General features: G+C 39.6%; 2 protein-coding genes across 2 annotated transcripts in view; both read left to right on the forward strand.

The window, feature by feature from the left end:
- Positions 1-685: 685 nt before the first annotated feature.
- Positions 686-6,356, forward strand: rom1a (retinal outer segment membrane protein 1a). Its single transcript, XM_017698223.1, has 4 exons — positions 686-1,328; positions 3,052-3,482; positions 4,295-4,541; positions 4,963-6,356. The coding sequence occupies exons 1-4, from the start codon at positions 1,179-1,181 to the stop codon at positions 5,206-5,208; spliced, it is 1,074 nt and encodes a 357-aa protein (XP_017553712.1). The 5' UTR covers positions 686-1,178; the 3' UTR covers positions 5,209-6,356.
- Positions 6,357-10,148: 3,792 nt separating this feature from the next.
- Positions 10,149-13,581, forward strand: part of rps6ka4 (ribosomal protein S6 kinase, polypeptide 4) — a 29,000-nt gene continuing 25,567 nt past the window's right edge. The window contains exons 1-2 of the mRNA XM_017698235.2: positions 10,149-11,285; positions 12,511-12,582. Of these exons, the coding sequence (XP_017553724.1) occupies positions 11,189-11,285; positions 12,511-12,582 (169 nt within the window). The 5' untranslated portion in view covers positions 10,149-11,188. The remainder of the gene's footprint in view (positions 11,286-12,510; positions 12,583-13,581) is intronic.

Raw genomic sequence — 13,581 nt, forward strand, 5'->3', positions numbered from 1 at the left:
ACACTTAAAGGCACAGTAAAAACTAGCCTGTTCAATTGATAAAGAGAGTTTGGAAGATAGATGTTAAAAAGGAATTTCATCAGTTTTTCAAAATGTAAGTATATTTAAGTAATTAAGATGTAAACAAAGTCATTCAGAGTGTTCTGATCTGATCTAAACGTACTGTCTCAGATTTCTTTGCGGTGATGGTGATGGGAGCCAGCGTTCACAATATCTATACACACAAATATGGCAATTTTTGCCATCTCAGGTGTCAGACAGTTTTCTCATTATGTATAGATGGTGCAACCAGAACCACAACTAGTTTAAAAATGTGCATCCAGGAGTGGCCCATTCTTGTCTTTTACCTGAATCACTCAATCCAACCCTGCTCTCATATGTTATGATAATGTCATGGGTTTTGTTAAAAAATGATTACTTGCACTGTGATTTGCATATATGGTGGACTCTTCAGCACTCAGCATCTAATCCACCAATCCAACAAATGCCACGGCCTGCAGTCTCAAAGAATCTCCAATAGTTCAATATTTTTGAAAATGCTTGCCATGTTATGGCAATATGGCCACATCTCTCCATGTCCAGCTGCAATTCTAATCTTTGCTGAGCAGACATATCCCTGGATTCCCATTGGAGAGGGCCACTGTAATAGGATAGGTAAAGGATTACAGGTAAGATGCCCCAGACCTCCAGCTCTGGCCAAATCCAGTGTGTCTCACCCAAGCATGGACGCAGAGGTGCAAATGTACCACTCTCTGTCATTGAGTGGTCTCTGAGCTATCTTTAGCATCTCAACTGGGGGGATCACCACACCAAAACTCGGACAGACCACCACATACGGATTAAGTGACCAAGACCAAACAAAAAAACAGCAAAACTGTTTGGGTGAAATCCATCTGACCCACACATTCTGAGACGCAAGAGGATTTAACCTTGGATTTTGGATAGCAAGAGCATTTTTTCCCTTTTGGAGAGCTCTTCTTTTCAAAATACAGAATTTTGAAACATCTCAAGAACCACTCAGAATCATCAACCAGTCCTTCATCGCATCTACAATCATTTCCATCTCCAATAACCTTCAAGCACGATTTACGTTTGTTTCGGTTGCTTGGCTTTTTTTATCAGACGTGGACGTCTTCTTTTCGTTCTTCCCTGAATTCTAGCAGTCCTCGGCTATCATCATGGTGTGGGCTAAGGTGAAGTTCCCCTTTGAGAAAAGGGTGAAGTTGGCGCAGGGTTTATGGCTGCTCTCCTGGCTGGCTACTTTAGGTGGAGCGATCACCTTCTGCCTTGGTTGCTTCCTGAAGACAGAACTGCGCAGAAGGGCAGAGGTATTTAAACATGGCAGTCTGTACTCCACTTCATACTGTTCTTTATGCATTTGTATTCTGTTTGAAAGTGGAAACATGTTATCTTGACAAGGTTTACCACAGTATAGCAACATATTTTATTACCCTAGCATAGGACGTGGTGTTAGGACCACAAATACCGAGGAGACGTCTTAGGCCTCGATCATGATGGAAGTCATGAAAGTGCTTATATGTCTGGAATCACTTGTTATGTTAATAAGTTTTCTTGTTTTTCATTATTACAATCATTTACATGAATGCGAAAGTTTGGGCATCTCTGGTCAAGTTACACTTTTTTGTTGATTTTTTAAGTGAAAGTAAGTTAACATATTCTTTACAGAGAAGAAACCTCTGTATATTTGAATGCACTATTACTGTTTAATTGCTAAATTTAACATATTGAGAAAAAATTAAACCATAAAATGTGGGCTGTGCAAAAGTTATATATTGATATGTTTTTTTTTTCAATGTGTTTACTTATGTCATGTATAAAATCACTATAAATGTTATAAACTAGACACCAGGTAGTCATAGATGTTTTAAATGCTAAACAATAGTATTACAAAATTACAAAAGTAATACACATATTTACACATGTATACACATATGTACATACACACACACACACACACACACACACACATATATATATATATATATATATATATATATATATATATATATATATAAATATATATATATATATATACATAGGGTACATGCAAAGAAGCATGTATTGGCCTTATTTAACAGGATGTTAACAGTCAGCTTTATTACTCACTAAAAAGTATTTATTACTTAACAATCATTATTTGCTTATGTTGGCTAATCCACTGTGCGTGGTGTAATATACCTCTAAGGACTCCAGAAAACAATTAGAAGTGACTGAAATATCTGGACCGGATTAACCTAGGTGAATATAAATATTACCTAAGCTGGTTACAATAGGCTTAGGAAGCTGTCCTTTTTGATGAGTAGTCCAATGGCCTGGATGGATCATAATCTAGGTCACAATAAAGAATCTGTCTCATCCATTACAACAACCCCAGAGGATTGGCTTTGCCCCATTAAACTACTTTTCTATTGGATTGCTCACTATCTCATTGAACAAAATGTTAAAATGGATATTATATGTATTCAAAGTCAAAACTGTAGTTCTTTCTGGTAGAAACATACTACAGTGTGCTGTTCTAGCAGTACAGTGCACAATGCCTGGCAAAATTCATAGGGTGTATGATGAGCAAGGGCGATGATCAACAAGAAACTCACAAGGAAAGACTGCTAAAACTAACCTTAATTGCTTATAACTTTTCATGTGTTGGTAAATATTGATTCTTTTCTGCAAATTTTGCAAGCACAAAAACATTTGGGTTGCAAATGTACAAAGTTTAGCGAGCTCTAAAATAAAGAAAAGGGAACTGAATCACAGGATGTGTGACATGCTAAGGCCTTGTGGGAAGAGAAAGCAACCCAGTCAGCAATAAATGCTTTCAAGGAGCTTAGATTCTAATTTTCCTGTAAAATGGAATTCTAGTAAAAATCTTTCACATGAAATAAAGCTATCTACACACATTATTAATGCCCTTAAACAGCCCTGTAACAAATTACATTTTATAAATGTAGCACATGCTGCTCCATATCAGTAGGATCCACTAAAGCAAGTATAAGTACCAGATTCATGATATCACCAAAATCTGCCCTGCAGGTAATGGACAACACCGAGATCTACATTGTGCCCAACACACTGATCATAGCAGGGATGGCTGCTATGGGTATCAACTACTTTGCAACAAGGATCTGCCAGGACGCCCTGGATGCCACACGCTTCCCACGCTGGAAAACCTTCCTGAAGCCCTACTTCTGTTGCTCAATCTTCTTCACCACCCTCATGCTGATTGGTGTCATCCTGAGCTATGCCATGAAGGGCACCCTGGAGGGCTCACTGAAGGTTGGCTTGAAGAATGGTATCCGCTTTTATAAAGACACAGACACACCAGGCCGCTGCTTCCAGAAGCAGACCATCGACCGCTTGCAGATGGAGTTCCAGTGCTGCGGCAACAACGACTACAAGGACTGGTTTGAGGTGCAGTGGATCAGCAACCGCTACCTGGACTTCAGTACCAAGGAGGTTAAGGAGTAAGTGAGATTAGGGAAAGTGAAGATAGAATAAGTTCTCATTCTAGCTTCACTTCAAATATTACAATTTCTAGCTAATATCATTAAAGGCTGGTCTCAGATTAAGACCAGCTTCTTGGTGAAGAAACCTCAGCAACACAATAATGTAGCCAGACCTTTTGTCTTTTGTATTGGGTTGGCAATAAAGACAACGGCTCAGAAGTCTTCAAATCTGGACCCGAAATCCAGTTTTTGGTCTTTTATTTTACCTTCACTGGCAGTTAGCTGAGCTGTTGATGTATCTGATTGGACACTTAGCATCATACATATCAGTGTTGAAAAGTCCAGGACAGGAAACTGCATTCAAGATCTGACTTTGAGGACTTCTGGCCCAGAAGCTTTACATCATAAACAGATATGATTTGCAGAGTTGCTGGGCCAACTCTGCAAATCATACGGAAATAGGACCAGTTTCTTGTGGGTGGGTAATGTGTTTAGAACAGATAGCTTCAAAGCCAGACCTTGAATCCAATTCCAGTCTTGGATTTTGTAATCACTGGGGGTTAATTGAGCTGTTGATGTAAGACAGCCAACTCAACAGTTACTTATCAAGTCCTTCATGAGTTGTATCTGGAGTGTGAGTGTGGGGGCAAAACAATCTATTTTACTGTGTAAAATAGTCCAAGCCCCCAGAACTGATGGAATGTGAAATCAAGTTGTATGACCCGTCTTACATATCAGTGATAACCAAATTTGGGACGGGATATTGGATTCAGAGTTGAAGGCATCTGCTCTAAACAGGTCTTGATACATTACATTTTTGTCTCCTACAGCCGTATCAAGAGCAATGTGGATGGGCGTTACCTAGTGGATGGAGTCCCCTTCAGTTGCTGTAACCCCAGTTCCCCAAGACCTTGCATCCAGTACAAAATCACCAACAACTCTGCTCACTACAACTATGAGCACCAAACTGAGGAGCTTAACATCTTCATCCATGGATGCAGAGAGGCCCTTCTCAACTACTACATGGGCCTGATGAACAGCTTTGGGGCTGTGGTGCTGTCTGTCTTTGTGCTGCAGGTATCAAACAATAGATAAGAAAGGAGGTTTGACTTTACTTTATTGACTTTGTCAAGTTTGGCTCAAAAGCAGTTTTGGCAACTGAATAGTGGAGGGCCCCAGAAAACTGAAGAACTAATGGAAGTGAGAAAAATAGACACTTTCGTGAGTACTAACTGAGAAATAAACAATTTTCAATTCTACTGTGAACATACTCTAATTTGTTCACAATCAGATTTTAACTGTGAATTACTTGAGGGACCCTAAAACCCAAGATAAAGATACTTATATATCACTTAGTCTGCAAAGTTATCTATGTATAATGGTGTCTCCACCTTGCTCTACTAACTATCTTCCATCTACCTACCTCCACATTGTTTTAACCCCTTCCTAATCCCATGCTACCTGATTTCCATGCGTCCTCCTCCCTGTTTTCCCACAGTGCACTGTATTGGCGAGCCTGAGGTATCTGCAGACCTCCTTGGAGGCCTTGGTCGGGCAGGAGAACACAGAAGTTGAGACAGAGGGCTACCTGCTGGAGAAGAGCATCTCTGAGACCATCATGGAGTACCTGGACCCAGTGCTGAAGCTTATGCTGCTGAATCAGGTGGAGGACGGGCAGGTCAAGGCAGAGGCAGGGGCCGCAGGCACATCAGGGACGGCCGGGGCAACAACCCCTGCAACCTAAACTACTCCAGCAATTTTTGGTACTTTTGTAAATCTTCTTTAACTTTGTATCCCAAAGTACTGTACAGATATTTAACAACTCATTCCCTCAAAAAATCGTTCTCTTTCAAAACGTTCCTTATTCCTTGTGTAAATGTCAGACCATACAAGTTCTTTTATATGCAGCTGTACTGGAACCTCAATCATCTCTCAATATCTGGCTGAGCGTGGGTGCACAAATAGTACAAGATGTGATTTGAACACTTGTAATTTTTGGTACTTTTATAAGTCTATTTTGTATCCTAATACATACGTTAATGCTGCATACCCTTCAAAATATTCCTTTCAAAAATACTCCTTATTTATACAAACGTCAAAACATGCCCGTTCCGTGAGATGCAATCACATCTCAGTCATATGTCCTCTGTGTTATAGAGTACACTATAATGACTGAGTTTGGACCAAAAATGTGGCCACAAGGCTGATCTGGATACATTTGGTGAAGAAGTCTTTGAGTATTATGTTTCCAAGGAGTCTGCTGAGATGTTTCAACAGCATTTGGCGATCAATAAGGCCCTTAATAATTCATCTGCAGCTGCAACAATTTCAGGGTTGTCCTTTAGAGTTTCAAACTGCAGTCTTCCTGCTGCATTTTTCCTAACTCTGTCAATGCTGAACGAGCTGCATGATGACGCCCCCTTATTGGTCTGTGCCCACTTTATGCGATGTGGGAAAAAACAGTGTCCATCTCTTAAACTAATTTGCTCTAAATTTCTCATTTACACTGCTGATTTACACTGTTGTTTATCGACAAATAATGGGAATACAACTTTAACCTCCAGCACTTGAACTAATATCTTCATTCCAAGGCGAAAGTTTTTTTCACCTACCCTGAAAAACACATAAGAACGTAATTTAAAAAACTAAGAAATCCAAGAAAACTTGACTTTCAAAGCTCAAACCATGTACATTATGCAAGAAGATAACAGCATTGTAAATGTATGCAGCTGGTGTAGTCAGTTCCTGCTCAATGCTCTGCTAAGCCACAGCAAACCTATTGCACTGCAGAAATATGGAAAAGTACAAGAGTCGGATTGAATAAAGATTAAAGTTTTTAACTGCTTTGTTGTGTAGTGCAATTTTGTGCGAATAGATGTGTGTTGAAATATTGCTCACTCGCCTCTGTCTCTTTGACTTTTGCCTTTGATAGTAAAGCATGCACTCACTTACCACGCACCCAAACTAGCTCACAGGCATACCAACACATTCACTCTTTCTCCATCACATGCACAACAACACGAGAAGACTCTGGCTGCAGAACAGGAGGAAGAACACAGGCAGACACACTAAGCAAGTAGGCCTGACCCACACACACACACTTTCTCTCACCTCAAGCACACACACACACAGCTGAATGTCAGTGGGTGGCTGGAATAGGATTATGGAGATTGATGAATCATGTCAGTAATACAGCGAGGGCCTTTATATCTACGCCCTCGATTGTGACACCTTTCAAACTGACCCTAATCCAAACTCTTAATACGCAAGCTGCTGGCCAAGCACCTCCACTCTCACTGCATCCGATTAAGCCTCGCCAGGTAAATCAGCACAGGAAGACTGGAGTATGAAATAACAGAAATACTTTTAGCTGGACAAAACCCATTTAGATTAACTACACTGTGATTTACACAGGGGTGTAACAGGTGGCATGTCTATGTGCTATAGTTATCTCCTAAAATATTATTCAGTTATTTATTTTAATTAACAATAAACCTAATTAATTATTATTCAGTAATGAGTACCTAGACACATTGGTAATATTAGGCTAAAATCAAACATGCTCAAGAATAAGACAATGTAGGAGCCCTAAAGCTGTTAGATTTAAGGATCCAAATGAGGAAATTGACACCCATGCCTCTGCTAGAGTCTCAGATGTGTATCAATACATAAATATATTTTATACACTGCTATTACATACATTCAGTGAGGGGAAACAAAACAATGTCTATTGACTCTGTCAACAACATGAAACAAATCACTCTTCATAAGCATCAAACATAGATATTTAAAAACTAAACTGATATGGAAAAAGATATTCTTCCACAGATTTTCAACGGGATTCGAGTGAGGAGGTTGGGTAGGCCATGCAAGCATCTTCACCTTTTCAAAACTGGTCTTGAGTTATTTTGGCTGTATGTCTGAGGCTGTTTTTCAGATTTTGTTTCTTGGTGGACAAGATTAAATTATCCTCTAATATATCCCAGTACATCTCTCCATTCTTGTTTGATTGCATGAAATGGCCCCAGTATCACAGAAAAGCACCCCCCACATCACAATGTTCCCACCTTCGTCCTTCACCTTCACCTAGTGATACACAACTCTTGCTTTTCTGGAGTCGACTCTAACTCTCTACTTCTGCTACTGGAAGAAAAGGATGGCTCCTTGACTCCTCTTAGTGCAAACCCAGTCTTAAAGGGACATGGCAGATAATAAACCATCCTCAATGTAGTTTATCCATTTTTGTATGCAGTCACAGATTACAGTGATATGATGAAAATTCATAGATTGTTCCAAGTAATACCATGCAGTTTGCAAAAAATTAGAGCTAGTTCCCACACATCTTACTCAGATTTGATCAGAACACATCTAGTTCCAACACAATCAGAATTCACATAATTTGACACATTTCACCGAAGGGAGCTTGAGATTTAACAGGAAACTCAAAGAGATACACTGAGAAAATCATCACTGTAGTCACAATTCTCTGAAAATAAACCAGATTTAAGCTAAGTTTTTATTCTAGAGCTGCTGAATCCTCCTTAAGTGATGTAGTAGTGACACATCATCAAGCTGGTAACACACACTTTGGTCAAAATGTTCCTTGATCCAATGATGGAGTCGAGAGAGTCAAAGAAATGACTTCAAGCATTTTGACTCAGAGTCAAAAGCCAAGAGTTGGTCCAACTCCCAGATGCACTGGAGGTAAAGAGTAGATTTTTTGGAATCGACTCCCCATCGCAAGCTTCTACCCCTGATTACTACTTACTGCGTAAAATCTTACCAACCAATGGCAAAGTCTTTTATAATGATACCATGTGCAGGTTGCACACAAACATTTTTTAGAAAATTTATTTTGAAATCTTGATTTATATTTATTTAACCTTTACATATTCAGTCGTATGCAAAAGTCTCAAAAAATTGTTGTGAAAAAAAAACCTAGTGTCATCGCTTTAACTGTCACCACACATCAATTTTCCAAAATGTCCTTAAGGTTCAATCACTGATAGACATTTAGTGTTGTGATGGAACATGGTATAGAATATTTTGGTGGAAGAGTATCAGTAACAGCAAAACTACCTGGCTCGCGCCATTATTTACATCATAAAATGAAACACAGATTAGCCAAAAATACAAATTATAAATTAGTTGACTGGCAACTGTGTGTCAAGAGCAAAAATCTGCTGAGACTTTGCATCCCTGAAAGTGACACTTCACTCCAGGCAGCCAGCGCAACAATTGGCATAATTCAAGAAAGACAATGGAAAAACACATTTTATGTAAGCCCACTTGTGTCATGACAGCTACCAATATCACAGCTTATGAACTACATTTTTAAGCAGGCGACAGCTGGAAAATGTCTGGTTCCATTGACTTACATTCAAAGTAGAGTAGGGTTTTCCTTCTCCTGTAAAGTTAAGATTTTGGAGATATGAGGTTTTATTCCGACAGCAGCGATATACTGTTCTAAAGTATTCAGATGCCCATTCTAATTACTGAATTCAGCTACTTCAAGGTGGACTAATTGCTGAGTGAATTGTGCACACACAGTCTTTATATTCTCCATAGAATTACACTGCTAATAGAAAAGGATGCTCTGGAGCCTGAATTAGTGTTGTTTATGATCCAGAATTAATTAGAGTAGCTGACCTTGCTTTACAATACAATTAGTTCCTGACTTCATTATACAGTATGTATTTTTTTAATTCTTTGTTTGGTGGTGTGTAATGCAGTGGTGTAACATGCGACATCTAATTGTGATACCAATCCAATGAAAGGAAGTCTACACTACAACACCAACTACTCAAACTGTAACCTACGACTGCCAACGCAACTTAACTACCACATTTGACAAGGTTGTTGGTTTGCATGAGGTATTTTTGTGAGGTTGCTAGTCTTATGATGTCCAATGAGCAGCAGAGTTAGGTTTCATGTAGCAATGTTCATATTTGGACTCCTTACCACACTTGTAATTCAGAGGATGCAGTGACATACCGCCAACTGTGCCCTATCTGTTTTGGGACATTTCTGGCTATTATTTTTTTCTCATAGACAGAAACTAGACCCAGAGTTCCTAATATTGGCATGGTGATGACTAAAAATCATATATTTATTGCTATCTTAATTATTTAGACATACTACACCGTGTGATACGGTTTTAGATGCAGCCAGAAAGAAAATGTCTGGGAAAAATATAGTCTCATCACTTTAAACGTCATCACATACATTTTCCAAAATGCCTTTAAGGGCCAATCACTGAGAAAGATTTTCAATGTTGTGATGGGACATGGTTCACTGTTGAGATTTCATTACAATGGTAGTATTAGGTTTGCACTTCAGCCATTTCATTTACTACCCAAAACAATCACAAAAGATGCATTTCTCTGGCTTATATGCCTTACAACAACCTGCACGTACACATCTCTACAATGGAGTTCTCCTCCTCAGACATCTGGTTCCTAGTGTGAAGAATTCTGACATTTTGAAAAATCGGTGGAATTCCCCTTTAAATCACCATCTTTCACTTTAGATATCCCTATATAACAGTTAACCACTCGCAGTGTATTACAAGTCTCTTTGCTGTCATTTTAAAACTAGAAAGCAAGAGAAACCAGTTCTGGGTGTTCACTATGTACTGCACCAACTCCCTTCTCTCCCTTCTGTCCAGCCACCCTCCCAATCTAAAGCCTGCGTTTCCGACATCGCCTCACGGGCATACGGACCCGCTCCGGCTTCCGTAGTTGGAGGAGTCCTCACTTTAACTCTACTTTGCTCATTTATCGTTTTATTTTATTCCCACACCTTAAGAGGCGCATATTTTCAGCGTGAGTCACATAAAAAAAGAGCACGGGAAACGCGGCGTCGGTGGCGACATGCTAACTCGGGGCCTGCAAGACGGAGCTTTTAATTTGACTGTCAAGGAGGAGAGCTAGCCAGCGAGTTTGCTAGCGTAACGTTACGGTGTTAGCTCGTTAGCAGGGCTGCGACATATTTATTTATTATACAGGCCGGTTAATGAACTCGCTAAAGAGTCGCTTGCTCGGCGAGGAGTCGTTATTTTGTCAGCAAGGCCGTGCTAAAGCGACAGCTAACTTGGTCGGTTAAAATCACCGGAGAGACGGAAGGAGACAGAGGGTGTCGCTGGTAGATGCTCTCCGCGGCGGGTCACTGCTGTTGGAGACCAGTTGCATGTCATTTAGCTGGTAGCTACAGCTACAGAGTAAGAGATACGGAAATGGCAGTCCGCTCAGCCGACATTGTAACCGAATAACTGGAGTTATCAAGCGGCTGTTTGCTAAAGGCGAAGGTCGCCGTTTCGAATAAGACTCACGACGCACGTTAGTTCAGTCAAAAGTGACCATTTATCAGACGATTATGTATTTAGGTCGCTTAACTCTCGCAGCAAAAACACATACATTAGGGCTCGCTTATGAAGATTAGAGTCCACAGCAGGATGTCAAAGGGATTTGTGAGCTAAGGGATCAAGTAGGAAAATAAAAACCAAAACAAAGCGAAAGAGCTCCCATTCATGCCCGTCTCACAGCTGTGGTGGGGCTTGAAATGTTCAGTTTGCCACATAAACGCTCTCCGTTCGGGCTGTAACGTTAGTTGTGGGCTAAGTTGCGTGAACAGACGTGTTGTGGACATAGATGCTTGGGAAAGCGAGAGGGAAACGTGTCCGAACATCTGTATTTGCGAAAACTTGGTGAAATCGAGCAGCAGAAATGCCCGGAGACTGTAGTGCTAGCAGTAGTAGTAGCGAGGACTCGGACAGAGAGGCTCGGAAGAAAGTCTGCACCGTCAAACATGAAATCACGAATGGTAGGTGATGATGTCGAGGGCATTTGCCCTCGTTTTGGCTCAGTGAAACCACACTGTTTTTCTGTCTGTAACAGTTCGCCCTTTCATCAGCTCCTGACAGGCCCTGCCTTTATTGCACTGATTAAATCTTCATGATATTTAATTTTCGTTGTTTATCAGTAAGAACAGGTCGTCTAAACGTACTATGCATGTTCTGTACATTTTCTGTTTAAGATATAATCAGCGTTGAGCTAATTTTAGATGGCCCGTATCCTACATTTTTCTTATTTTTAAAAGTTTTCCCATAATGTCCGCTCATAACGTTTGGTTTCATGTAGTTCATTTTTACATGGCCATTTAACAGCCTCTTTTAAGACTGTTTTGGTTACTGAGCCAGTAAGACAGATGTATGTAAATCTCTGTTCTGATTGGCTGTCCTGTGTTGTGACTCATTCAAAAAGCAGTCTGAGCTGAAACACTCCTTGTAACTTAAGCATGAATGGGCGGGGCTGACCTGCTGCGCTGAATTGGCAACTACATGTTAATATGTTGATTTTCACAACATTAAAAACAATGATTTCAAAGCATGCTGCTTGCATCTTTGTTTACACATATAGACTGTATGAGCCAAAGCAAATGGTATGTTTTGAAACTTTAACAATGTTTATGTGCTACATAAAACTCTATTCAGAAACAAAAGACATAATATGGACCCTTTAACATTGATTTTACTGCGTGTACTTTCATATCACCAAAGTAATGGTTTCTGTCCGTTGTCTGATATTTACTGTCGTCAGTAGCCTTATAGCCTTCCAGTTCTTTGTAATGTAATCCTCTGAACTTGACACTGACACCTTTGATGACAATACGCTGACCGTCATAGATGAGCATGTGTACTAGAGATAAAGGAAGATATTAGTAGGGATGCATTGGTAAATTAGGAATGCTGGGCTGATAACTATATCTGACATTTTTCATGTACGTGTATGCCTATGCTGATTCTGAAGCCAAAGTATTAGTATTTATAAAACTATAGAAATTAGAACTACATCCATTTGGATTAGCATTATAGTGAAATGGAACAATTTGTGGAGGGTTACAAATGCAGTAAAATGATTGAAATGCAGATATTTTAGCCTTAAAAATAAAAAGGAAATGATCTGCCATTGCTAAAGTGATTCCAATTCCAGTGTGTGTCCCTAGATTATATTTTTCTGTCTCTCATGTTATTTACTGCTCTCTACAGCAAACCTCACTGGATACACAGAGAAAGTTGGCATGGAGAATTTCGAGCTTCTCAAAGTGCTTGGCACTGGAGGTGAGAGGTCCATGACTGTCTACAGCTTGTCTGTTTCTTCTGTTCTGTCTAACAAGGTCATTCTGGCATTTCATGCTGAGAAAGTTAACAGCTTCTGAACTGCCACCCCTCTTGAACTGTGAAATGGCTGTCGTCTGAGAATAAGTGAATCAAAATCATAAAAACGATTTGAATTGGGCCTCAGAGAATACAGGCACATGCTTCCTGTAGTGCCTTCATACTTCAAAATCTCCTTTTCCACAGCATTATTTACCAGTATTTCGATTCACAATGATTTAACTTGACGTTATTTCTGCAGTTTATTCCTGTAATAAATAAGGCTGGTGCAAATAGTACTTAACAGTAGCCTTGTCACAATCACACGATATTAACTGATGATTAATTGCCAAATAAATAGCTGTAATTTACAAGTAAATTGTCTGTTTTTTAAGTCTGAAAGGGGTAAATTGGCCAGTTGGCTATTCTACTCCTTAAGTGTCGATACTTAGTACCTCTCAACTGGCAACAGAAACAGATCAAGCTCAAATAAACAAACGTATTATTGCACATTTTTATTTACAAGGCTATGTAGGTGTGTCAGTTACATCTATTAAATTAAGAACACAACTTTTTTTTTATTTACAGGCCTAATTTATGCCTTTATGTCTGTGGAACTGTACACTGGAACATATACAAAAAAAGATGGTTTGACTTTCTGCTTGCCTCAGTTTTAAACGGGTATCTTTGTTAGTGCTGTAAAAGACAATAATTTAAGCATGTTTCTGAGGCTTTTTGCTCCAGTAGGTCGCAGCCTGCAGCCTACCAGCCATTTTTATATGCACTGGCTGGAGAATAACAATGATCTGAAGTGCTTTATGATTTGACAGAAGAATCCATAAATGCTAGCAAAAAAGTCAAAAAAGAAGGTGCGAGGAAGACTCAGAAAGCATCTTGCAAACCAATACTGATTGCTGTAATTACCATAATGCACTTCACTAACAGCCATTTCTTCTGTTTAAG

This window comes from Pygocentrus nattereri, chromosome 23 (genome assembly GCF_015220715.1).
Source record: "Pygocentrus nattereri isolate fPygNat1 chromosome 23, fPygNat1.pri, whole genome shotgun sequence".
Taxonomy (NCBI): Eukaryota; Metazoa; Chordata; class Actinopteri; order Characiformes; family Serrasalmidae; genus Pygocentrus; species Pygocentrus nattereri.